The sequence below is a fragment of the Pseudorca crassidens genome, chromosome 15, assembly GCF_039906515.1.
Source record: "Pseudorca crassidens isolate mPseCra1 chromosome 15, mPseCra1.hap1, whole genome shotgun sequence".
Classification (NCBI taxonomy): domain Eukaryota; kingdom Metazoa; phylum Chordata; class Mammalia; order Artiodactyla; family Delphinidae; genus Pseudorca; species Pseudorca crassidens.
Window position 1 is genome coordinate 28,796,772 of NC_090310.1, and position 24,177 is coordinate 28,820,948.

At 46.7% G+C, this 24,177-nt stretch overlaps 1 protein-coding gene across 5 annotated transcripts in view; it reads right to left on the reverse strand.

The window, feature by feature from the left end:
• SNX29 (sorting nexin 29) overlaps positions 1–24,177 on the reverse strand; it is a 552,359-nt gene that overhangs the window by 152,552 nt on the left and 375,630 nt on the right. The window contains exon 19 of one of the 5 annotated variants that reach the window (XM_067706616.1): positions 22,342–22,387. The exons of the other annotated variants lie outside the window; for them this stretch is intronic. Within the exon in view, the coding sequence (XP_067562717.1) occupies positions 22,361–22,387 (27 nt within the window). The 3' untranslated portion in view covers positions 22,342–22,360. Of the gene's footprint in view, positions 1–22,341; positions 22,388–24,177 lie in introns of those variants that run through there. 5 annotated transcript variants of the gene reach the window in all.

Consider the following 24,177-nt stretch of genomic DNA (forward strand, 5'->3'; position numbering starts at 1 on the left):
TACATATTGTTCTTTCTGCCTAGAATATTCCTCTTCTGCTTACTTAGTTAACTCTAAATCACCTTTCAGGAATGAGCAGATGTCCTCTGAGGATCACTTCCTTGCCCCCAGTTACATGGGCCCCTTTCTGTGATCTCTGGAACCCTGTGTATGATTCCTTCACAGCACGTACAGTTTGTAATTATTTATCCCTTCATATATAATTTTCACATTAATACGTTTAAAGTCTCTTCTCTGATAAGACTGCAAGCTCCATTGGGACAGGGGGATCATGTCTACAACACTAACTGATGTATCCTCAGGACCCAGCACAGTGCCTGATTCACATGAGTGGCTCAATGAATCCTCACTGTCTGACCTTCATAAAAAGCCCCTCCTGAACTCTTACTCCCAGTACCTAAGGTGTTGGGGCAGGTGCTGGGACTGGTCCTTGAGTGTGTAAAGGGGATCATGGGAAAGTTTGGGGATTACAGATGAAGGCATGGGCTACCCTTGACGATTGAATTCTAGAGAAACTAAACTACTACTAAACCCAAGACAGCATAATACCTGGGCAGGTAAAACTTTCTGAACCAAGGCTGGGCCAGTTATAAGCAGTGAGGAAAACTGTTTGAATCAGTGAGAAAATGGAGGCAGAGGCTGAACCTCAATGACAAGGGGAATGACCCAGGAGGAACTGGTCATTTAGGGAGCAGTTTGATAAGAAATGCAACATGAGAACTCTGATGAGAGGGGCCTATCAGGATACACGCAGCTGGAGAACTGGAGTCAAGATGGCAGACCACAGCCCTCCCACTAGAAACGTTCATCTGTAGATTCATGTATTGGTTTGTTCATCCATCCATCCATCCATCCATCCACCCACCCATCCATCCATCCATTTGTCTAATATACAATGAGCTTGCCTCCCCTGTTCTAGAGACTGGGGATACTGCAGTGAACAGAACTGACACTCAGCTGTGCCTCTGTGGACCTGACCTACTGGGTGAGCAGCAGGTCACAGCCTGTATATTGTGGCACACCATGGGCCAGGTCTAGACCTCAGGAGCCAGGCCCACGCTAGAGCTATAAATGTGGTAGCCATGGCCATGCTGACTACATGAGAACCGTGGCATCAACCTAAGTGGCTTTTGCTGAACCACTGTGACATGGAACAAGAGGCTGGGGCACACTCCTTGCTCTGGGTCACCCTGGGTTAGGGGCAAGTCCTTCATATTAGAAAATACTAAGCAGAAGCTTAAAAAGAGTAAGGAGAAGAGAGGTCTATTTAAAGAGGAGGAGGGCATGTATCATGTCCCATTTATGCCCGAGAAGAGGAAGGCCAATAAATGTCTGATAAAACCACAGCAGCATTCAACGGCTCCATGTAGAGCAGAAGTTCCATGTCCCGGGGACACGGGCCATGTCTGCAGACATCTCGTGTCATCACAACTGGCGAGGAGGGAGAGGTGGGACCAGGTAAAGCCAGGGATGCTGCTCAACGTCCTACAATGCACAGGTGAGGCCCCATAACAAAGAATTATCTGGCCCCAAATGTCAACTGTGCTACAGTTGAGAAACCCTGGTGTAGAGATACTTAAATGTCACCAAACTGGCTCCCGAGACAACCCCAGGCTACGAGCAGCCTGCAGGCTCTGGGGGCCATATGCTCTTTTGGCCAGTCTGACCCCCCCCTTCTGCTGGTAAGAGCACCCTCATTTTCCTTTGGGGGAGCACCCTGCTCCCACTGGTCTGTAGCTTTAGGAGGAGGTATGCAAGTACAGCACCCTGGCGAACACAGAGATTACCAGACAAGGGGCATGGCCCCCACCACCAAGAGGAAGCAAGGCTCAGATCCAGGGTCCTTGTCAGCACTGGGAGAAACAGAGGCCTTTCCAGTGGGGGCAGCTGAGCTGAGGGGATACAAGCCTGGAGGTGCCCACAGACATGCCGCCACCACAGCCTGGCCGTGAACGGAGCCAACCCAGAGAGCAAAACAACCCTCTCCAAAGACTGGAGACGGAGTCCTCATAACCTTGAGCTCCTGAAATTCAAGCTACGCATGCCCTTGGTCTTTTCCATTAGGCAGTCAAGGAATGTCCTCCATTTCTTACACTGGATTGAGCTGGGTTTCCTTCTCCTACAAGGAAGACGGTGCAGGTATAGATAGGGAATTAGCACCCTGAACAGAAGAATCAGCTGATCAGCTAGTAGTCCACACTGTCCCAACTGGAGGATCTCTGGCCTGGATGTGAAGGGGGATCACATCGCAGGATCAGGCTGGGCCCTGCCGAGGAGGTGGCTGCATCAGATGCCCTGTTGTCCAGGTGACCAGGGACTCTACTCAGATCCCCCTCCACCTGCAGCCCACGCGCCGAGACATGACTCCCCACGGAAACCTGCCCACGAGGGACCGAGCACAGGGAGACCAGGGGTTTCCAGCTGTGACACTGTTGATGCTCGGGGTCAGATCACTGTCATGGGGGCGTCCCTGCCTCGACAATGGGCTGTGGTGTAGCAGGTTGGGCAGCAACCCGAACACCCCGCCCCCGCGTGGTCTGGCAAGAGAAACAGAAAACAAGTGCTCCTGGGGGTGGGAAGAAAGAAGAGACATCTGAGTTGATTCTGAGTAGGACAGTCCCCAGGCCTTGGGACCAGAGTTGTTACCCGGCATGTGGCATGTGGGAAAAACCCCAGAAACACAGCAGGACAGAAACTGGTGCAGAGGACCAAACCATGTCCAGAAATCCGAGACCACAACCAGACAAAACAGGTGCCCTTTCCCTTTCTTACTCACTCCACTTGGAAAACAACTTTCTGGCAAAAAAAAAAAAAAAAAATCCTCACTGTCAACACGAACACTCTATATGTGATCTGTATGGTGAATGGGGCTGTTTTCTTTCCTGATCGGGTTAATTTAGGGGGCACCGGCATATGGTTTTACAGATATTGATGAAGAGCAGTAAAGTTTTTAAGAATAAACATATCACCAACCAATCAACTCTGTACCATTTTAACCCTGTAACAGAACAATCACTGGTCATTAAAAAGCTGCAGGTGGATAGTATTAGGAGTGACGAGGTAATCGTGCCAGAAAACATTTTCCCAGCAGGCAGGGATCCTCTGATTTCCAACAACTGCCACAGGCAGGCAGCCTGGGGCTGTCACGTCTGCATGCGATCCGGGCTTCCAGGAGAAAAAGTGCCCCCTGCACTTTATCCTGATTCCTTCCCTTCTCTCTTCCCAAAAGCTTAGAGAAGAAAGGCTGCAGCCAAATGGAGAGAATGGGGTGCACAACAAGAAGCCATCCAAAGACTGAAGGCAGAAAACACTCACGGATCCGTGGTTTGCAGAACTTTTCTTCCCAGGGCAGAAGAAAGATGGGTGGATACCGGGAGTTAGGAGTTTGCTCTCTGGGTCGAGGATTAAGAACGGGGAAGAAGAGAGAAGGCTGGGAAGCCAAGAAGTGGGGGGAAGAGAGAGAGAGAGAGAGAGAGAGAGAGAGAGAGAGAGAGAGAGAGAGAGAGAGAGAGAGAGAGAAGCCCCAAAGAGAAAGGGAGAGAGGAGAGGAGGAGGAAGGAGGGAGATGGGGGGAGGGGGAGAAGAGGGAAGCAAAATAAGAAAGAGTAAAGTAGAAAAGAAGGGACAAGAGGGGGAGAAAGGGAGAGAAATCATGGGGCTGAGTGGAGAGAAAGGACAGAAGCTCGAAGACCCCCACGCTGACACTTTAGCACTTTTTCTGTTCCACGTCCCGCAGGGAGGTCACCATTGCCCGGCCCTCATGACACATGCCTGGAGACAGAAGAGCCAGACAGCCCCAAAGTAGCAAGTGGTGACTGGCAAGAGGTGACTCCCGTGGAAGCTCCTTCTGGAACGAGGGCCCTCTAGAGGCTGAGTATAAGGGGTATGCCACGGGGGCAACGAAGTCTGGTTAAACACACGAAACCTGGAGCATTTTCACCGTGGATGAACTGGGGGAAACACAAAACTGTCTAAATGACAAAACCTGGATGCATGCGGCATAGCACGAGCAGTGCCCACGACTGCCTCATGTGGACCGGGAGGCTGCAGTTCCCGCTGGATGGAGGCTGGGAGGGAAGACTGTTCTGTCCCTCCTGCCACCCCAGGAGGGGCTCAGCAAATGTTCATTGAATGAATACATACTGCGCTGTGACCCTAAACTCCTGGGCTTTCTCTGCCTCTGCACTAAGTGGACTGGAGGGGAAAGTTTAAGAAGAGCTGAAGGAGACGGGGGACCATCAGTGGCCTTACTGGTTCAGAATCTGAGCAGAACACGGCCAGTTCTGGATTTCTCATCTCCCCCAGGCTAACGTGAAGGGGCTGCTTGAGTCTCACAGAGCTGAGGACGAAGCCACATCTCTCCGTGTCCCCTGAGCCCACCTGCCAAGACAGGGGACAGGAGAGAGAGGGGGGTGGGCTCTGGCCACAGTCTGGGAAGATGCTGCTCACCCCACCACCCAGGCTCGCAGAGAAGCTTTACTGGGACGGTTTTCTCTCTCGTCCTCTAGCCCAAGAGCTCCTCTGCAGGGGAGATGTGAATTTAATGGCCATCGCTTTTCACCACCTCATTTAAAAAAAAAAAAAAAATCAAAATCAAAACCTTCCAGGTGTATAAAATGGAAGAGTAGGCGTTCCTGGCCTGGGTCAGGGAGCACGGGGCACGCGGCCTGGGTGAGAAGGATCTTTCTACCCATCACCCTGGACCAGGTCACTCTGCCGGCCTTACTTCATGCCCTGACTGCGCGAGATCACATCCTGGGAGGTGGGGCACCTCATTCCCCCTGCTGTACGTGATGACCCACCAGCCCTGTGTCAGGTGGATGGAAAGGTTGATGGATGCCGACTCCAGGCCCTGGACTGCACGGCATCCTGAGACACAAGTATTAACCCTCCTGCGAGGAGACCTACGCGGCTGAAATAACTCATGGTGGAATTTTTATATTTTTAGTTTTTGTTCAGGAAACGGCGGGGTAGGGAGAAGAAACAACCTGTTCTTCCTGTGTAATTACAAGACTTCATGGTGCTTGGAGTGGGTATGAAAAATCAAGGTTTCCAGAAGTAACTGTTGATTGCACTTCAATCAAGACTCTGAAACAGTCCTGCTGAGTCGGCAGGGAAGGCCATCTCAGCCGTTCCGGGGGTCCTGCCCCCATCCCCTGCCTACCGGACACCGTGGGCACTTGTGTGGTACCCAGACCACGCAGACGGGACCTGCAGGGACTGGCATGCTTGCTGCCAGCCTGCGGGGTCCTGGTTTCTGCTCCCGCACCACTCAAGGCAGGGGAGAGTTTCTGCCCACGCTGGGACCCCACCCTCTCTTGGAGGTCTCACCTGTCCGGGGGCCCGGCCACTGGGAGCTTCAGCACATTCCCCATGAACCCTCACCTGCCTCCTCAGGAGGCCAACAAAAATGCAAAGGAGTCTCTCTGTAAAAAGAAACAAACTCCAGGCTTTTGAAAGCAACAGCCTGGAAGGAAAGCAGCTTTGTTGGGACTTCGATTTTCACCAGAAATCTCCCTTCAGACGAGGGAGCAGAAAAGGACCAGCTGGGTGTGACTGAGGAACCTGGAAAAGGGAATTACTGGAGGGAAACAGATTCACATCTTAGCCAAGTTATTTTTTCTTAGGTTTTGTTTCTCTAGTGGTGGGGGTGAAGGTGGGATACAGGGACCAAGCTGACACAGGTCCATTCAGCTGTGCCAATGCACTACAGGAAAAGGAAAGGACTTCCGAACACCTCTCTTCCTTTTTTATGTAATTACTTACATCCTGCCTCATTTGGAAAAAAGCTTTAAGGTGGGCTTAGAAAAGGTGACACCACCATCTAAAAACAGTACGTGAAGGAGGTGACTCTGGGCCAGGCAGCTCTGAGGGCCCTGGGCCGATGCAGGAAGCGAGGGCCGGGGGCCCTCAATTAGGAGGCACGAGGCTGTTTCTGCTGCCTTGAGGAGCAAAACTGCACATCCTTCTCTGCCTCAGAGGTGCCACGGTCCCTTCCTCCCCTGGTTCTTCATCGAAGGAGGAGCTAGAAGACTGGGGGAGCGGGGAGGCCAGGCGGGCTTCCTGGGGGCCTGGGGAGTCTCGGCTCCAGCTGGGGCAAGGGATACACGGCTTTGAGCTCAGGGGCCTCAGAGGCCAGCTCATCAGACTGGAGGAGGCCAGTGGGGGGCGGGGGGAGGAGTTGGCCAAGACACACAGCGGCGGGGCAGGCCTGGAAGCCAGGGCTCCAGATTCCCTACGCAGTGCGCCTTCCTGAGATCAGGAGGCTAAACATTCAGGGGACACCTGAAACCCTGGCCCTGCTGCCAGGCCTCGGCTGGGTTCTCCTTCACTCCTCCCTCCCTTCTCTCTTCCACAGGGCCTCTCTGCTGGCTCCGCTGGCTCCTTGCATCCCACTGCACTCTCCTGAGATGCTCTTCCTGCCGCCTCCCCAGCCTCAGGTGTCCCCACAGAGATCGCTGAGCTCTGGTCGCCAAGATTAAGTCAGGCTCTCTGCTCTCCACTCCCAGGGCCCTCCCTGGACACCATCCCTGCCCTGCCCCCACCCCTTCGTTTCCAGGGATGACAGTTAATATCACTTGGGTCGTCTGCCTGCCCTTAGGAGGCACCATCACCACGTCAGCAAGAGTGGCGTGGCCACATGCTTTGCTTTTGTACCTCCCTGTCTGAAACATTCTCCATGTTTATAATGATTAACATCCACCTTCCCCATTAGAACGTGGCTGTTTCAATCACAAGTGTACCTCGCCCAGCCCATCCTCCCTTCCCAACTAAAACCAGACACCGGCATCCCTAGCTTTTTGAAAGTTCGCTTTATGCCACTTTGCTTTCACTAAAGACCTACATTAGCACGTGTTTTCGATAACTGAAAGAAATCCGAAAAGGATTCTCGCTTTTACAAAAAACGCTAACTGCTTCTTCACTTGACGCCATCTCAACTTACAAAAGATCTCACAGGAACGCTCTGCTTTCTGATAGAGGGGGAAACCTGTTTTCAGTAGGTGACGACAGTGACCGCAGAACAGAGAAGAAACAAAAGCTGCAGATCTCCATGATGATCAAAGTTATCAGCCCCACGACTAACCTTCCAAGTCACCACCTGATAAATGCCCCGAGCAGCTCTAGATAAAACTGGGGCTGTTTGGGGACACAGTAGCTAGGAAGACAGGAAGACAAAGGGCTCCAGGCAACACATCTGTGCTGCTGGCAGCATGTTCTTCTGCAAGTCACTGCTTTTACTTTCCTCATATAAGAAAGAAATATAGGGCTTCCCTGGTGGCGCAGTGGTTGGAAGTCCACCTGCCGATGCAGGGGACACGGGTTCGTGCCCCGGACCGGGAAGATCCCACATGCCGCGGAGCGGCTGGGCCCGTGAGCCATGGCCGCTGAGCCTGCGCGTCCAGAGCCTGTGCTCCGCAATGGGAGAGGCCACAACAGTGAGAGGCCCGCATACCGAAAGAAAAAAAAAAAAAAGAAAGAAATATAAAAGAGGGCGGGTCAAAACCGGACATCCCACCCGCCAAGATGGTATATCCACCTCACCTGATTCACAAAGCCCATGTCTGTCTTTTTTCCCCCCAGCTTTTCAAATATTAAATTATAGTACTGAATACATATTTCAAAATGCACGTACACACACACGTGCACACACAAAGGTGAGCTCTCCATTTTATTCAAACCCTAATATTCTATGACTTTATACATTTAGGCTGAAAATCTCTGCCTTAATGAATCTCTCAAATTCCAAGGGACCCATAAATTCCACACACTGGTCTTCACTGTTCTCTCCACCCTGTGAGGATATTACCTTGTCACCAATACCAGCTGCCCGTGGCAGTTGTGACAACGAGCGATGGGTCAATGAAACTGTGGGGAGAATTCCTTGGAGGAAACAGGTGATGGAAATGGGTTTGTTTCACTGAAACATACGCTTAGGGCACGTGCCTATGGGGCAGATAGTGGGCCACATGGGGGGGATAACAAGAGGAACAGGCAGGATCTTGTGTGACCCAGAGGAAGTTACTTAACCCATGGAGTCACAGCTTCCTCATCTATAAAAACAGGGGAGATGATACTACTGCCTATAACAGAAGGTGGCCAAAAGGATTAAATGACAACTGTAAAATGGAATTCATGTTTTACAGCAAGACGAGAAAACTTTAAACATAAAAAAATTTCTCTGCCCTTAGGCCTCCTCTCTTCCCTCTACTATGCGTTGTGTATCTGCATTAGGCATCGACCAAACCGCCCCCATCAGCAGAAATGCCTGCTCAACCATAAAGAGTGACATTCTCCCAGCATCAACAAGACAACTTCCTAGAAGATAACCTTCCTTCTTGATCTCTCTTTTTTTTTTAACATCTTTATTGGAGTATAATTACTTTACAAAGGTGTGTTAGTTTCTGCTTTATAACAAAGTGAATCAGCTATATATATACATATATCCCCATATCTCTTCCCTCTTGCGTCTCCCTCCCTCCCACCCTCCCTATCCCACCCCTCTAGGTGGTCACAAAGCACTGAGCTGACCTCCCTGTGCTATGCAGCTGCTTCCCACTAGCTACCTATTTTACATTTGGCAGTGTATATACGTCCATGCCACTCTCTCACTTTGTTCCAGCTTACCCTTCCCCCTCCCCGTATCCTCAAGTCCATTCTCTAGTAGGTCTGCATCTTTTTTTCCCGTCTTGCCCCTAGGTTCTTCATGACCATTATTTTTTTTTTTTTTGGACTCCATATATATGTGTTAGCATACGGTATTTGTTTTTCTCTTTCTGACTTACTTCACTCTGTGCGACAGACTCTAGGTCCATCCACCTCACTACAAATAACTCAATTTCGTTTCTTTTTATGGCTGAGTAATATTCCATTGTATATATGTGCCACATCTTCTTTATCCATTCATCTGTCGATGGACACTTAGGTTGCTTCCATGTCCTGGCTATTGTAAGTAGAGCTGCAATGAACATTGTGACACATGACTCTTTTTGAATTATGGTTTTCTCAGGGTGTATGCCCAGTAGTGGGATTCCTGGGTTGTATGGTAGTTCTATTTGTACTTTTTTAAGGAAACTCCATACTGTTCTCTATAATGGCTGTATCAATTTACATTCCCACCAAGGGTGCAAGAGGGTTCCCTTCTCACCACACCCTCTCCAGCATTTATTGTTTGTAGATTTTTTTGATGATGGCCATTCTGACTGGTGTGAGGTGATATCTCATTGTAGTTTTGATTTGCATTTCTCTAATGATTAGTGATGTTGAGCATCCTTTCATGTGTTTGTTGGCAATCTGTATATCTTCTTTGGAGAAATGTCTATTTAGGTCTTCTGCCCATTTTTGCATTGGGTTGTTCATCTTTTTGATAGAGAGCTGCGTGAGCTGCTTGTAAATTTTGGAGATTAATCCTTTGTCAGTTGCTTCATTTGCAAATATTTTCTCCCATTGTGAGGGTTGGCTTTTCATCTTGTTTATGGTTTCCTTTGCTGTGCAAAAGATTTTAAGTTTCATTAGGTCCCATTTGTTTATTTTTGTTTTTATTTCCATTTCTCTAGGAGGTGGGTCAAGAAGGACCTTGCTGTGATTTATGTCATAGAGTGTTCTGCCTATGTTTTCCTCTAAGAGTTTTATAGTGTCTGGCCTTACATTTAGGTCTTTAATCCATTTTGAGTTTATTTTTGTGAATGGTGTTAGGGAGTGTTCTAATTTCATTCTTTTCCATGTAGCTGTCCAGTTTTCCCAGCATCACTTATGGAAGAGGCTGTCTTTTCTCCATTGTATATTCCTGCCTCCTTTATCAAAGATAAGGTGACCATATGTGCATGGGTTTATCTCTGGGCTTTCTATCCTGTTTCTTGATCTGTATTTCTGTTTTTGTGCCAGTACCATACTGTCTTGATTACTGCAGCTTTGTAGTATGGTCTGAAGTCCGGGGCCTGATCCCTCCAGCTCCGTTTTTCTTTCTCAAGATTGCTTTGGCTATTCAGGGTCTTTTGTGTTTCCATACAAATTGTGAAATTTTTTGTTCTAGGTCTTTGAAAAATGCCAGTGGTAGTTTGATAGGGATTGCACTGAATCTGTAGATTGCTTTGGGTAGTAGAGTCATTTTCACAGTGTTGATTCTTTCAAACCAAGAACATGGTATATCTCTCCATCTATTTGTATCATCTTTAATTTCTTTCATCAGTGTCTTATAATTTTCTGCATACAGGTCTTTTGTCTCCTTAGGTAGGTTTATTCCTAGATATTTTATTCTTTTTGTTGCAATGGTAAATGGGAGTGTTTTCTTAATTTCACTTTCAGATTTTTCATCATTAGTGTATAGGAATGTAAGAGAATTCTGTGCATTAATTGTGTATCCTGCTACTTTACCAAATTCACTGATTAGCTCTAGTAGTTTTCTGGTAGCATTTTTAGGATTTTCTATGTATAGTATCATGTCATCTGCAAACAGTGAGAGCTTTACTTCTTTTCCGATTTGGATTCCTTTTATTTCTTTTTCTTCTGATTGCTGTGGCTCAAACTTCCAAAACTATGTTGAATAAGAGTGGTGAGAGTGGGCAACCTTGTCTTGTTCCTGATCTTAGTGGAAATGCTTTCACTTTTCACCATTGAGGATGATGTTGGCTGTGGGTTTGTCATATATGGCCTTTATTATGTTGAGGTAAGTTCCCTCTATGCCTAATTTCCCGAGGGTTTTTATCATAAATGGGTGTTCAATTTTGTCAAAAGATTTCTCTGCATCTATTGAGATGATCATATGGTTTTTCTCCTTCAATTTGTTAATATGGTGTATCACATTGATTGATTTGCATATACTGAAGAATCCTTGCATTCCTGGGATAAACCCCACTTGATCATGGTGTATGATCCTTTTAATGTGTTGTTGGATTCTGTTTGCTAGTATTTTGTTGAGGATTTTTGCATCTATGTTCATCAGTGATTTTGGCCTGTAGTTTTCTTTCTTTGTGACATCTTTGTCTGGTTTTGGTATCAGGGTGATGGTGGCCTCGTAGAATGAGTTTCGGAGTGTTCCTCCCCTTGCTAGATTTGGAAGAGTTTGAGAAGGATAGCTCTTCTCTAAATGTTTGATAGAATTCATCCGTGAAGCCATCTGGTCCTCGGCTTTTGTTTGTTGGAAGAGTTTTCATCACAGTCTCAATTTCAGTGCTTGGGATTGATCTGTTCATATTTTCTATTTCTTCCTGGTTCAGTCTAGGAAGGTTGTGCATTTCTAAGAATTTGTCCATTTCTTCCAGATTGTCTCTTTTATTGGCATATAGTTGCTTGTAGTAATCTCTCATGATCCTTTTTATTTCTGCAACATCAGTTGTTACTTCTCCTTTTTCATTTGTAATTCTATTGATTTGAGTTTCTCCCTTTTTTTCTTGATGACTCTGGCTAATGGTTTATCAATTTTGTTTATCTTCTCCAAGAATCAGCTTTTAGTTTTATTTATCTTTGTTATTGTTTCCTTCATTTCTTTTTCATTTATTTGTGATCTGATCTTTATGATTTCTTTCCTTCTGCTAACTTTGGGGTTTTTTTCTTCTTCTTTCTCTAACTGCTTTAGGTGTAAGGTTAGGTTTTTTATTTGAGATGTTTCTTGTTTCTTGAGGTAGGACTGTATTGCTATAAACTTCCCTCTTAGAACTGCTTTTGCTGCATCCCATACGTTTTTGGGTCATTGTGTTTTCACTGTCGTTTGTTTCTAGATAATTTTTGATTTCCTCTTTGAATTTTTCAGTGATCTCTTGGTTATAAGTAATGTATTGTTTAGCCTCCATGTGTTCGTACTTTTTTTTACAGATTTTTTCCTGTAATTGATATCTAGTCTCATAGCATTATGGTCAGAAAAGATACTTGATATGATTTCAATTTTCTTCAATTTACCAAGGCGTTATTTGTGACCCAAGATGTGATCTATCCTGGAGAATGTTCCATGAGCACTTGAGAAGAAAGTGTATTCTGTTGTTTTTGGATGGAATGTCCTATAATTATCAATTAAGTCCATCTTGTTTAATGTATCATTTAAAGCTTGTGTTTCCTTATTTATTTTCATTTTGTTTGATCTGCCCATTGGTGAAAGTGGGGTGTTAAAGTCCCCTACTATGATTGTGTTACTGTCGATTTCCCCTTTTATGGATGTTAGTATATGCCTTATGCATTGAGGTGCTCCTATGTTGGGTGCATAAATATTTACAATTGTTATATCTTCTTCTTAGATGGATCCCTTGATCATTATGTAGTGTCCTTATTTGTCTCTCATAATTGTCTTTTAAGTCTATTTTTTCTGATATGAGAATTGCTACTCCAGCTTTCTTTTGATTTCCATTTGCATGGAATATCTTTTTCCATCCCCTCACTTTCAGTCTGTATTTGTCCCTAGGTCTGAAGTGGGTCTCTTGTAGACAGCATATATATGGGTCTTGTTTTTGTAACCATTCAGCCAGTCTATGTCTTTTGGCTGGAGCAATTAATCCATTTACATTTAAGGTGATTGTCGATATGTACGTTCCTATTACCATTTTCTTAATTGTTTTGGGTTTGTTATTGTAGGTCTTTTCCTTCTTTTGTGTTTCCTGCCTAGAGAAGTTCCTTTAGCATTTGTTGTAAAGCTGGTTTGGTGGTGCTGAACTTTCTCAGCTTTTGCTTGTCTGTAAAGGTTTTAATTTCTCCGTCAAATCTGAATGAGATCCTTGCTGGGTAGAGTAATCTTGGTTGTAGGTTTTTTCCTTTCATTACTTTAAATATGTCCTGCCAGTCCCTTCTGGCTTGCAGAGCTTCTGCTGAAAGATCAACTGTTAACCTTATAGGGATTCCCTTGTGTGTTATTTGTTGTTTTTCCCTTGCTGCTTTTAATATTTTATCTTTGTATTTAATTTTTGATAGTTTGATTAATATGTGTCTTGGTGTGTTTCTCCTTGGATTTATCCTGTATGGGACTCTCTGTGTTTCCTGGACTTGATTAACTATTTCCTTTCCCATATTAGGGAAGTTTTCAACTACAATCTCTTCAAATATTTTCTCAGTCCCTTTCTTTTTCTCTTCTTCTTCTGGGACCCTCTATAATTCGAATGTTGGTGCATTTAATGTTGTCCCAGACGTCTCTGAGACTGTCCTCAGTTCTTTTCATTCTTTTTTCTTTATTCTGCTCTGCAGTAGTTATTTCCACTATTTTATCTTCCAGGTCACTTATCCGTTCTTCTGCCTCAGTTATTCTGCTATTGATCCCTTCTAGAGAATTTTTAATTTCATTTATTATGTTGTTCATCACTGTTTGTTTGCTCTTTAGTTCTTTCAGGTCCTTGTTAAACGTTTCTTGTATTTTCTCCATTCTATTTCCAAAATTTTGGATCATCTTTACTATCATTACTCTGAATGCTTTTTCAGGTAGACTGCCTATTTCCTCTTCATTTGTTAGGTCTGGTGGGTTTTTACCTTGCTCCTTCATCTGCTGTGTGTTTGTCTGTCTTCTCATTTTGCTTAACTTACTGTGTTTGGGGTCTCCTTTTCGCAGGCTGCAAGTTCTCAGTTCCCTTTGTTTTTGGTGTCTGCCCCCAGTGGCTAAGGTTGGTTCAGTGGGTTGTGTAGGCTTCCTGGTCTAGGGGACTAGTGCCAGTGTTCTGGTGAATGAGGCTGGATCTTGTCTTTCTGGTGGGCAGGTCCACCAGAGTCTGGTGGTGTGTTTTGGGGTGTCTGTGGCCTTATTATGTTTTTAGGCAGCCTCTCTGCTAATGGGTGGGGTTGTGTTCCTGTCTTGCTAGTTGTTTGGCATAGGGTGTCCTGCACTGTAGTTTGCTGGTTGTAGAGTGGAGCTGGGTCTTGGCACTGAGCTGGAGATCTCTAGGAGATTTTCACCGTTTGATATTACGTGGAGCTGGGAGGTCTCTTGTGGACCAATATCCTGAACTTGGCTCTCCCACTTCAGGGGCACAGCCCTGATGCCTGGCTGGAGCACCAAGAGCCTGTCATCCACATGGCTCAGCATAAAAGGGAGAAAAGAATGAAAGAAAGAAAGAAGAAGATAAAATAAAATAAAAAGTTACTAAAATAAAAAATAATTATTAAAAAAATTTTTTAAATAAAAATAAAAAAAGAAAGAAAGAGAGAGCAACCAAAACAAAAAACAAATCCACCAATGATAAAAAGCGCTAAAAACTATACTAAAAAAAAAGAAAAGAAAAAACGGACAGACAGAACCCTAGGACAAATGGTAAAAAGCAAAGCTATACAGGCAAAGTCACACACAGAAGCATACACATACACACTCACAAAAAGAAAAAAAGGGGGAAAAAAATATATATCATTGCTCCCAAAGTCCACCTCCTCAATTTGGGATGATTCGTTGTCTATTCAGGTATTCCACAGATGCAGCGTACATCAAGTTGACTGTGGAGATTTAATTCGCTGCTCCTGAGGCTGATGGGAGAGATTTCCCTTTCTCCTCTTTGTTCGCACACCTCCTGGGGTTCAGCTTTGGATTTGGCCCTGCCTCTGCATGTAGGTTTCCTGAAGGCATCTGTTCCCTGCCCTGACAGGACGGGGTTAAAGGAGCAGCTGATTCGGGGGCTCTGGCTCACTCAGGCCGGGGGGAGGAAGGGTACAGATGCGGGGTGAGCCTGCGGTGGCAGAGGCCAGCGTGACATTGCACCGCCTGAGGCGTCCCGTGTGTTCTCCTGGGGAAGTTGTCCCTGGATCACGGGACCCTGGCAGTGGCGGGCCACACAGGCTCCCAGGAGGGGAGGTGTGGAGAGTGACCTGTGCTTGCACACATGCTTCTTGGTGGCGGCAGCAGCAGCCTTAGTGTCTCATGCCCGTCGCTGGGGTCCACGCTGACAGCCACGGCTCACGCCCGTCTCTGGAGCTCCTTTAAGCGGCGCTCTTAATCCCCTCTACTCGCACACCAGGAAACAAAGAGGGAAGAAAACGTCTCTTGCGTCTTCTGCAGCTCTAGACCTTTTCCCAGACTCCCTCCCGGCTAGCCATGGTGCACTAGCCCCCTTCAGGCTGTGTTCACGCCGCCAACACCAGTCCTCTCCCTGTGATCTGACTGAAGCCTGAGCCTCAGCTCCCAGCCCCCACCCACCCCACTGGGTGAGCAGACAAACCTCTTGGGCTGGTGAGTGCTGGTCGGCACGGCTCCTCTGTGCGGGAACCTCTCCGCTTTGCCCTCCTCACCGTTGCTGCGCTCTCCTCTGTGGCTCCGAAGCTTCCCCCCTCCGCCACCCGCAGTCTCCACCAGCGAAGGGGCTTCCTAGTGTGTGGAAACCTTTCCTCCTTCACGGATCCCTCCCACTGGTGCAGGTCCCGTCCCTATTCTTTTGTCTCTGTTTTTTCTTTTCTCTTTTGCCCTACCCAGGTACGTGGGGAGTTTCTTGCCTTTTGGGAGGTCTGAGGTCTTCTGTCAGCATTCAGTAGGTGTTCTGTAGGAGTTGTTCCACATGTAGATGTATTTCTGATGTATTTGTGGGGAGGAAGGTGATCTCCATATCTTACTCTTCCTCCATGTTGAAGCTCCTCTCCCCTTCTTCATCTCTTAAGGGGTCATGATGACCCACCACTTTGTACTTGCACATCTGGATTGTGTCAACTGTCAGTAATGCATCATTTCAGGTACAGCCCTCTGTCTCGAAAAAACTTATATAACCGTGCTTTGACTTCTAATGGGTGGAATGGTTCTCAGGGCTTTCTGAGATGCTGTTTCCAGGTTATAATCCTCAATTTGACTCGAATAAAATTTTCCATTTCTTTCTTAGATTGACTGATTTCTTTTTAATTAATTAATTAATTTATTTATTTATTTATTTTTGGCTGCATTGGGTCTTCGCTGCTGTGAGCAGGTTTTCTCTAGTTGCGGCGAGTGGGGGCTACTCTTTGTTGCAGTGCATGGGCTTCTCATTGCAGTGGCTTCTCTTGTTGAGGAGCACAGGCTCTAGGCACACGGGCTTCAGTAGTTGCAGCACAGGGCTCAGTAGTTGTGGCACGCAGGCTCAGTAGTTGTGGCTCACGGGCTCTAGAGCGCAGGCTCAGTAGTTGTGGCGCATGGTCTTAGTTGCTCCACGGCATGTGGTATCTTCCCAGACCAGGGCTCGAACCTGTGTTCCCCTGCATTGGCAGGCAGATTCTTAACCACTGAGCCACCAGGGAAGTCCCTCAACTGATTAATTTCTGTCAACACAATGTACATTACAGTGCCTGTGGCAGACGCCCGGCTGCCTACCCAATGGCCAGCTCCCTGCCTGTCTCACCTACTGGCAGAGCTCTCCACCTGCTCAGGGACTGAGACAGGGAGATGCTCATTTTCCCAGCTTTGCTTTCAGCGAAACCATGGCTATGTGACCTCATCTGGGGTCAATGGGACCTAAGGGAAGTCCACAGGAGGGCTTTAGGCAAAGATTTTTCTTTTTGATTAAAAAAATAATGTGTGAGTAAAAACCTCTCTTCTTCCCACTTGGACACTGTCTTGTAAAGAGGAAGTGCTAACAGCTCTGGAAGCCACTGATGTGATTAAGCTATTGAATACCTGAGTCCCCAGCTTTTTGTTACGTACATCAACTCCTATTGGTTAAGTCACTTTGAGTGAGATAATATGTTACTTACAGCAAAAAGCGTTCCTAATATAATGTTTAATACTCAATAATTTTACTAGAGTCTATTTCTACACCAAATCAGAAATGGAGATGTCCTGAAAATCCAATATAAGAATTATGGCCAATTCAGATTGCCTTAATTAGCAAAGATTAGGGATTTTACAAAGCAGATCTCAAAGGAGAAGACGTCCTTGACAATGATCAACAACAACCAAAGCCAGCTGCAGTGCCCTGTGAAGAAGACGGCCAGTAGTACATCAGAACTGGGGGTGGTACCTCCTTGAGGCCACCCTAACTGTATTCCAGCAACAGAAACCGAGAACATATATGTGTTTAGCTCATCCAGATTTACACGCCAGCTGTGCCTATGGCTCCACACAAAGAGGCAGCATTAAACTGGGGTACCATCTTGGGAAACCTCCTTGGAGGAGGCCAAGAGGGTGATGACGCTGTGGGATCACGTACAGGCACCTTGGAGACGCTGGTGAATAATGTCACTGGTGCAACCCAGTACTCAATAAGTAAGGACTGTACTTGAATTCAGAACAAGACTAAACCTAGCACCAACTGGGCAGCTCTGGGCTGGTGAAACTATAATGTACTGGGGCCTGGGCATTAATGCTTTCAGGCTTCCAGGGAGTTCCATTGGGAAAGTGAACTATGACCCTAGGTTTCACCTCTGAGCCCAGGTCTCTCCCTCCAGCAGAGCTCACCCCTCCGCTAAGCCTCCATGGAGCCGCTCGACACGACCCTTGCATTTCAGCTGCTTGATGGGGCTCCGTCCCCTCACCAGACCCAGACACCTTGAGGACAAAGGTATCTTGCTCGTTGCCGTCCCTAAGGAGGCTGATGTGGAACCCTTGATCAAGTAGACGCTAAAGGCTTTTTTGAACACGCAAACGTTCCCAGAGACATTCAGTTCAACAGGGGGTAACTCTTTTATGTTTACTTTCAGGTCTAATTGCTTATCACAAGTCAAGTGGTCCTTAGGTCACTAAAGGTAGTGTCTGCACGGTAGCTGTCTGCCAGGCGCTGTGCCAACCACGTTATCCATCTATCGTCTGTTGTCACTTTGCAAGGTGAGTGGTGTTCTGTCCCTCCCACCCGTACCTCTCTCTGCAGCCCTTATCTCGCGAGACTGTCCTGTTTACTCGAGAGCAACTGTCCCCCTCTAGACTGTGAGGTTGGGAGGGTAAGTGCAATGTCACGTCTTGCTCACCCCAGGCTCTGCAGCGTTTAGCACATGTCTGGCATCTAGTCAGCCCTCAATCCACAGCTTTGGGATAAATAAAGGAATTATACTATGAAAGGGGAAAAAAAAGTTCCTCCTGTTTGAAAAGATAAAGGCAGTAACAGAATAATAATGACACGTACGTCCAGGGGGAGGCAAACAGGCTTTTTCCGTTTGGCTTTTTGTTTTCACCTGTATCAGGCTTTCCCAGAAGCCTTGAGCATCCCAAGAACACCTGGAGGTTAATGTGCTGTAATCCTCAGAGGTGCGGAGGTGCTTGACTTTGTGGGATGGAAAGTCCTCAAGGAAGGAGAGAGCGAGAACAAAGGCAAAGCCTCCCCCAGTTTCGCTTATCGTGCAGCACAGAAGCCAACCTGGCTGGAACGAAACTCAGAAATCAAACGATCTGCAGCTGCCTTTCCCGCCTGCCTGGTTCACAGCAGGTGTGGTGGGAAGGACCTGACGTGAACGAGAGACAATCCCTTCGGCCTCAGAACTGGTCCCTATGTCCCCACACCTGGAATGGTAACCGCTAGGGCGGAGGCTTCTGATCAGCCCATGTCACTGCAGCTGCCATTCCCATTTCTGTGCGTGGCTCAAACATCTCATCCGTCTCTACTTGATGAATCCCTCCCTCTCGCACAGCTATACACTAAGTACGCATAGATGGAACCGTAGGTAATAGCAAACTTGAGGGCCTGAAGAGTAAACCATCTTAGGACAGAGATGAAAAGGGCTGAAGCACCCGAAGCCTGAGGTGCAAAAACGTGACCATCCTCCAAACCACCTGCGGCCCCATGCAGCCCGCCAGACCCTGTGATCTATTATTAATACGAAAAATCATGGGCTTTCCCTGCACTGCATATATAAATATGCTCCCCTAGAATAAACCTTGAAAACACCTGCCCAGGCTACACAATAACCTTTTGAGGGTGGGGGAACCTCCAACACTGAAGGAGTCTTCCTGGGGTACCGCCTTTACTCTAAGTCAAGACAGCCTCCTGTGGTCCCAAGGAAAGGGGACTTATTCTAGAAGGAAAAAACTTTGCTGAAACAAAGCAACTTTCTTTACAAAGGAGACCTAATTAGTTGTGCTGGGCAAATGGAATATTGCACTGTAGCCAGTGTTTCTGGTGGCGAAACTCAAAGGCTGAAATAAACTCCCACGTAGAGGACTGATTCCAGCTGTACTTACACTAACAGTGCTTTTCAAAGGGAAAGACCTAAGGGTTCAGAGAGTAAGTGTATTGATGTATTATTTCATGCCGATTTAGCGGCTGTAATATTTGCATAAGGAAAAAAAAATAGATTGTTTTAAGGCCTAACATGCCTTTATAAACACTACAGTAGGATATTAAGACAGTGGACGTCAAACTGGTTTGGAAGTTGGGGTATTTGGGAAATAAGAGAAAACATCTGCAAAGGTATAAACTAGGAATTAATCACTACGTCATGTGGAAGGGACAGAAAGTCAGACCCACCACGACAACTGTGTATTAACACACACACAGAGAGGGACAGAGAGAGAGAGAGAGAGAGAGAGAGAGAGAGAGAGAGAGGGAGAGAGAGAGAGAGAGAGAGAGAAACTGAGCAAGACCAGTTAGTAAACAGGGTTTTGCTTTGGTTTTTTTCCATTCTGTTTGTTGCTATTTAGTCATTTCATCTCTGGCTAGTGTCTGCTGGCAGCCAAGCATTAGCTGGCAGAGGCCAGAAGTGAGAAACATTTGTGGAAGAAAAATTGAAATTGGGAAAGTTCTGGACATCAATTTTACTTTTGCTCTGAAAACTGGTCAAAGGCTGCCTTTTCTTACTTTGATGCCAGAACACACCTCAGCACCCACCTTGGGACCTGGGAGTAGAGTGTGGAAACCACGGTGTTTGGAGATACAAACTATTTTTAATAACTTGCATTCAATCCAGTCAAGGGACAGCACTTCTGGCCAGGATCCTTTGTGCAAAACATACACCCAGACCTCTCCCACAAGACAAGTGGTGAGAGCCCAGCAACACCGGGCAGCAGGTGACCTAGCTGAGTTCCTCTGCAGTCAGAAGTGCCACAGTTCCCAAGCGTCCCAGGGCAGGCTCTGGGGACCCTGCCACTGCTCAAACAAGGGCTTCTGAGGAAGCGTCCCTGAAACTCTTCTGTGGCCAGAGCAGTCATGGCCAACAGGCCCTGCTTTAACAACTTTCCAAAGCAAACTTGCGCACAGCTTGGCTCTGGGTTTTGCAGGGCTCTGATGTGAGTACTGCAGGGGGCCTGGAACAGATGGACAGAAAAACCCTGGCTTGGCGGCAGGGGGGCCCTTGGCCCATGGCCTCAGGGATGCAGGGGGCCATCCACACAGGCAAGTTCTTGGTCAGGCTGGGCCCTTCCAAGGCAACTGCCCCATCTGCTTCTCGGATTTTTAAATCTGGACTCTGCCCACATTCACAGAATCTGTGCAAACCGGCACCTTGTCAGAAAATGCTTTGGGGGCTGAGAGTCATGTTACTGAATGAGCTGCTTCTCTGTGTCTTTGTTTTCTCATCTATAAAATGGGGATAATAAGCATTTGTTACCTCACTGGGTTGTTGTGAGGATTGAATGAGCTATTTTATGTAACATACACAGACCATTGAGAGGTGGCGTTTCCCAAATATTATTCATTCCCATAGCACTGTCCTAAACTTCTTGCTGTTTTCATTATCATACATTTAGTATTTTTCTTTAAGCTGACTCACTTTCTTTCTGCTTAAATTTATTTTAAAAGGAAACTGTACATCACTGTGGTAAATGGAAAAATAGTAGAAGGCAGATGTAAAAACAAATACAATGGAAGAAAACAATGTAGTTAATAGAGCTGGAGTCTGTTGCCTGCCAAAGGCGTGGATCCTGGGCCTTCCTCTGTCTTTGCTAAGATGCATGATTAGAGGGCGTTAAAGGCCTAATGGCCACGTGGAGACTTTCTCTTTCAGGTCATTGTCAGTGATGGAAGAGCTGAAAAGCGAGTGGCCTTCTCCCCGCAGAACTATTTATTGGACGTCCAATCTCTGTCTCTCTAAAACCTCACTAAGCACACAGATCATCTTGCTTTCCGCCACTCTGGGAGAGACTGTTCTAGATCATCACCATCCAACAGAGCTTCCTGAGATGATGGAAATGTGCTGTATCCACGTTGTCCAGTACGGCAGCCACCAGCCACGTGTGGCTAAGAAGTACTTGAAATGTGGCTGGTGTGCCTGAGGAACTAGAGTTTAATTTCTTCCCATTTTGATTAAGTTAAATTTAAATGATGCCACCAATCGTGGCACAGTGGTTAAGAATCCTCCTGCCAATGCAGGGGACACAGGTTTGAGCCCTGGTCCAGGAAGATCCCACATGCCGCAGAGCAACTAAGCCCGTGCGCCACAACTACTGAAGCCCGTGCACCTAGAGTCCATATTCCACAACAAAGAGTATCTCCTGCTTTGCAGCAGCAAAGACCCAACACACCCAAAAAAAAAAAAAAGAAAACATTTAAATGACCACACGTGGCTAGTGGCTGTCGGACTGGACAGTGCAGATCTACTGAGAAAGCTACATGTGCTGATCCTTTTGTCTGGGCTCTTCAAATGAACTATGGTTCATTTTGAGGTTATGCCCTTGGCTTCCTTGGAGGGAGATCTTAAGGAAACCTGACACTGATTTGTCCTAGGGATGTAACAGGGCATCGTCTACCACATTCTTTATTATTGCTTCATCTAAAGCTCTGTGAGGACATTTCTTTTAGAACTCCCTTTGAGGAACTGACATATTTTCTTCTCATTAGCAATGGAATTATCCAAAATAGCCACATTTCCATTTTCACACTGGTTGCCAGGAAGCTCAAAGGAAACTTACAAACCAATGAGAGCAACCACATAGGATCTCATATATATGTATGTATGTATATATGTGATTTCCACTGTTCCCTTAATGGAAACACTCTTAGTTTACATCTTCTCTGACTCTTGATATTTTATTTCTTACTTCTATTTTATCACTCTTTTCTGAGTTTCTCTAGAAATTATCTCAAATCTTTTGTGGAATTATATAAAATGCATTTTTTAACGAATAAAAATAATGTCCAACAGTAGCAGTATTTTACAGGAGTCACTCTCTCTCCAATACCATTTATCATTTAAAAAACAACAAAACCCAAAAAAATCACACTGTAATGAAGACTTTCTAAAATGCTTCCAAACACATGCTCAGAGTTTGCTCTTAGGTACCAACCAGAAGCGTTGTTAGCTAAAAGGAGAAAAACAGTTGCATTCAACACACTCCAAGATCAGGAGAGATTTCAGACAGCCCACAGTGTGGGACGCAGCTGCTCTACGTGATGTGGGAGCTGTCAGCCTCATGGCTCCATGAAATCCAGGCCTTATCCTCCACGCACTGGCTGGACCACACCCAGGAAAGCTCTGGAAATGGTCAAGGATGGGGAGAGTGTGGCTCGAATCCCACGGTGGCCACTGTGGAAACAATCTCCCAGGCAACTGCATATTTGCTGTGTCCATCTCATTCCTTAACTGGCTTTCAGGAGCTAAAAACGGCCCTTGCTTCCTGGGGTGAGGGGAGGGAGAGGAGTGAAAAATGAAAGGTCAAGGAAACCTCTCAAGCGATCTCGCATTTTAATTTTGCTCTAAAATAAAGCTGTCTGCTTCACTTTTTTCATTCTCCAGGCAACACCTCCCAGCTTTCTGATGACCGCAAAGCAGAACTTGAAGGATGCTCAAATAAGAGATTTGGGGGGGGGGGGCGGGGGTTTGGTTTGGGATAAAAGGAGAAAAGGATATTCGGAAATCTGTCATATCTAATTCTCTTTTCAAGCCAGAGCTGAGAGCATCAGGAACACTCAGATTCTCTTCTTAAAGCGCTACTGTCGCCCAGCTGAACAAGTAAGCTAGGATAACTCTCCAGTGCAAACTTCCTTGCCAAACTCTAGCTCATTTGTCCGTAAGATTTCAGGTAAGAGGCGTGTATCATGCTTAAGCCCATTATATAACCCATGCCCACTGCCAGTCCTGCCATCAAAGACTAAACACGGCGATCATTTTGGAAGATGAGAAACGAATACCAAGTGCCTACTGGACACCACGTATTTCTAATCCCAATAACAACAGCTTTGCAAAGTAAGCATTATTATTATTTCTGTTTTACAGATAAGGAAACTGAGATTTACCTAAGGCCACAAAACTGAAACCAGGGCTTCTAGCCTCAGGTTCAAGGTCCTTTTTGCACCACCCCAGTCTCTGGGGAAACTATCCTAATAGCTGAGAAGACTTCTTCAATGGTCAATTCCCCACTAAGAGAAATGGCAACAGAACTCAAGGCTCTTCACGGAGCTCATGGGGAATCAGAACAAAGTGTAGTGAAAGTTGTTGTGATAATTCAACAGCAGAAGCAGAAGTGGCTAAGAGTCAAAGCTGAAAACAAAACAGTCCCAGGACAAGTGAACGCCAACAGCTGCAGATCAGGTAAGAAACAAGAAAGCGAAGAAGAGGGTAGGTAGGCAGGGCTGGAAGAGGCATCAGAAAATCAGAGAAAAGATGGACAACTGGGGTCCCAACTGTTGGGGCAAAATCACCTCCAAAACAAAGGCCCCTGGTCTCAGACACTCAGTCCTCAGCCGGGGAGGGGTGATCAGCCCTACCTCAAGCAAGCAGAGGGCACATCTGCAGTGTCCACCTGCCAAGCGGCTGTTGCCCCTTCTTTGGCAAAGAGTGGCCTGGTTTTCATCTGCGGGGCCCCTCACCCCTCTCTCAGTCACATGGTCAGATGAGGGCAGCTCCAACCCCAGTGCCAGTGGGGGTCACATGATTCGAAGCTGGCCCATCACAGGAGTCCATCTCCCAACACTGGGGTTTAGGGATGGGCTTGGGATCCAAGACAGACTCCTGAGAGATGCCCGGACAGGCTGAGAGTCTGGTGCTGCTGGGAGCTGCCTGGTCCACCCACAGAGGGCGCCAGCCTGAAAAGGACGCCCAAGCAGAGGAAACCAGGGGAAATGGGAGCAGATGTCTGACCACAGGTCCAGGCAGGTCTGAGGCCAGACCCACGCCTGGACGTTTCAGTTGCAACACGAGCCAACGAATCCCATTTCTGCTCAAGCAGTCCGAGCTGAGCGGTCATGGCCACGCTAGGAGGCCCGACAGCACGAGAAAGCTCCACCCTGCCTCCTTCTGTCTGACGGAAGGATCATTTCCTCGGGGAGGCTGGGCAGGTGGATGCTGGCATCTGGAGGCTGTGGCTTCTCCGTATGGCACTCCATCGCCAAGACGCAAAAGCACCAGAGAGTAACAAACAAGTGTGTCCCCACCCCAGCGGTGACATCTAACTGAAAACCAGGTGAT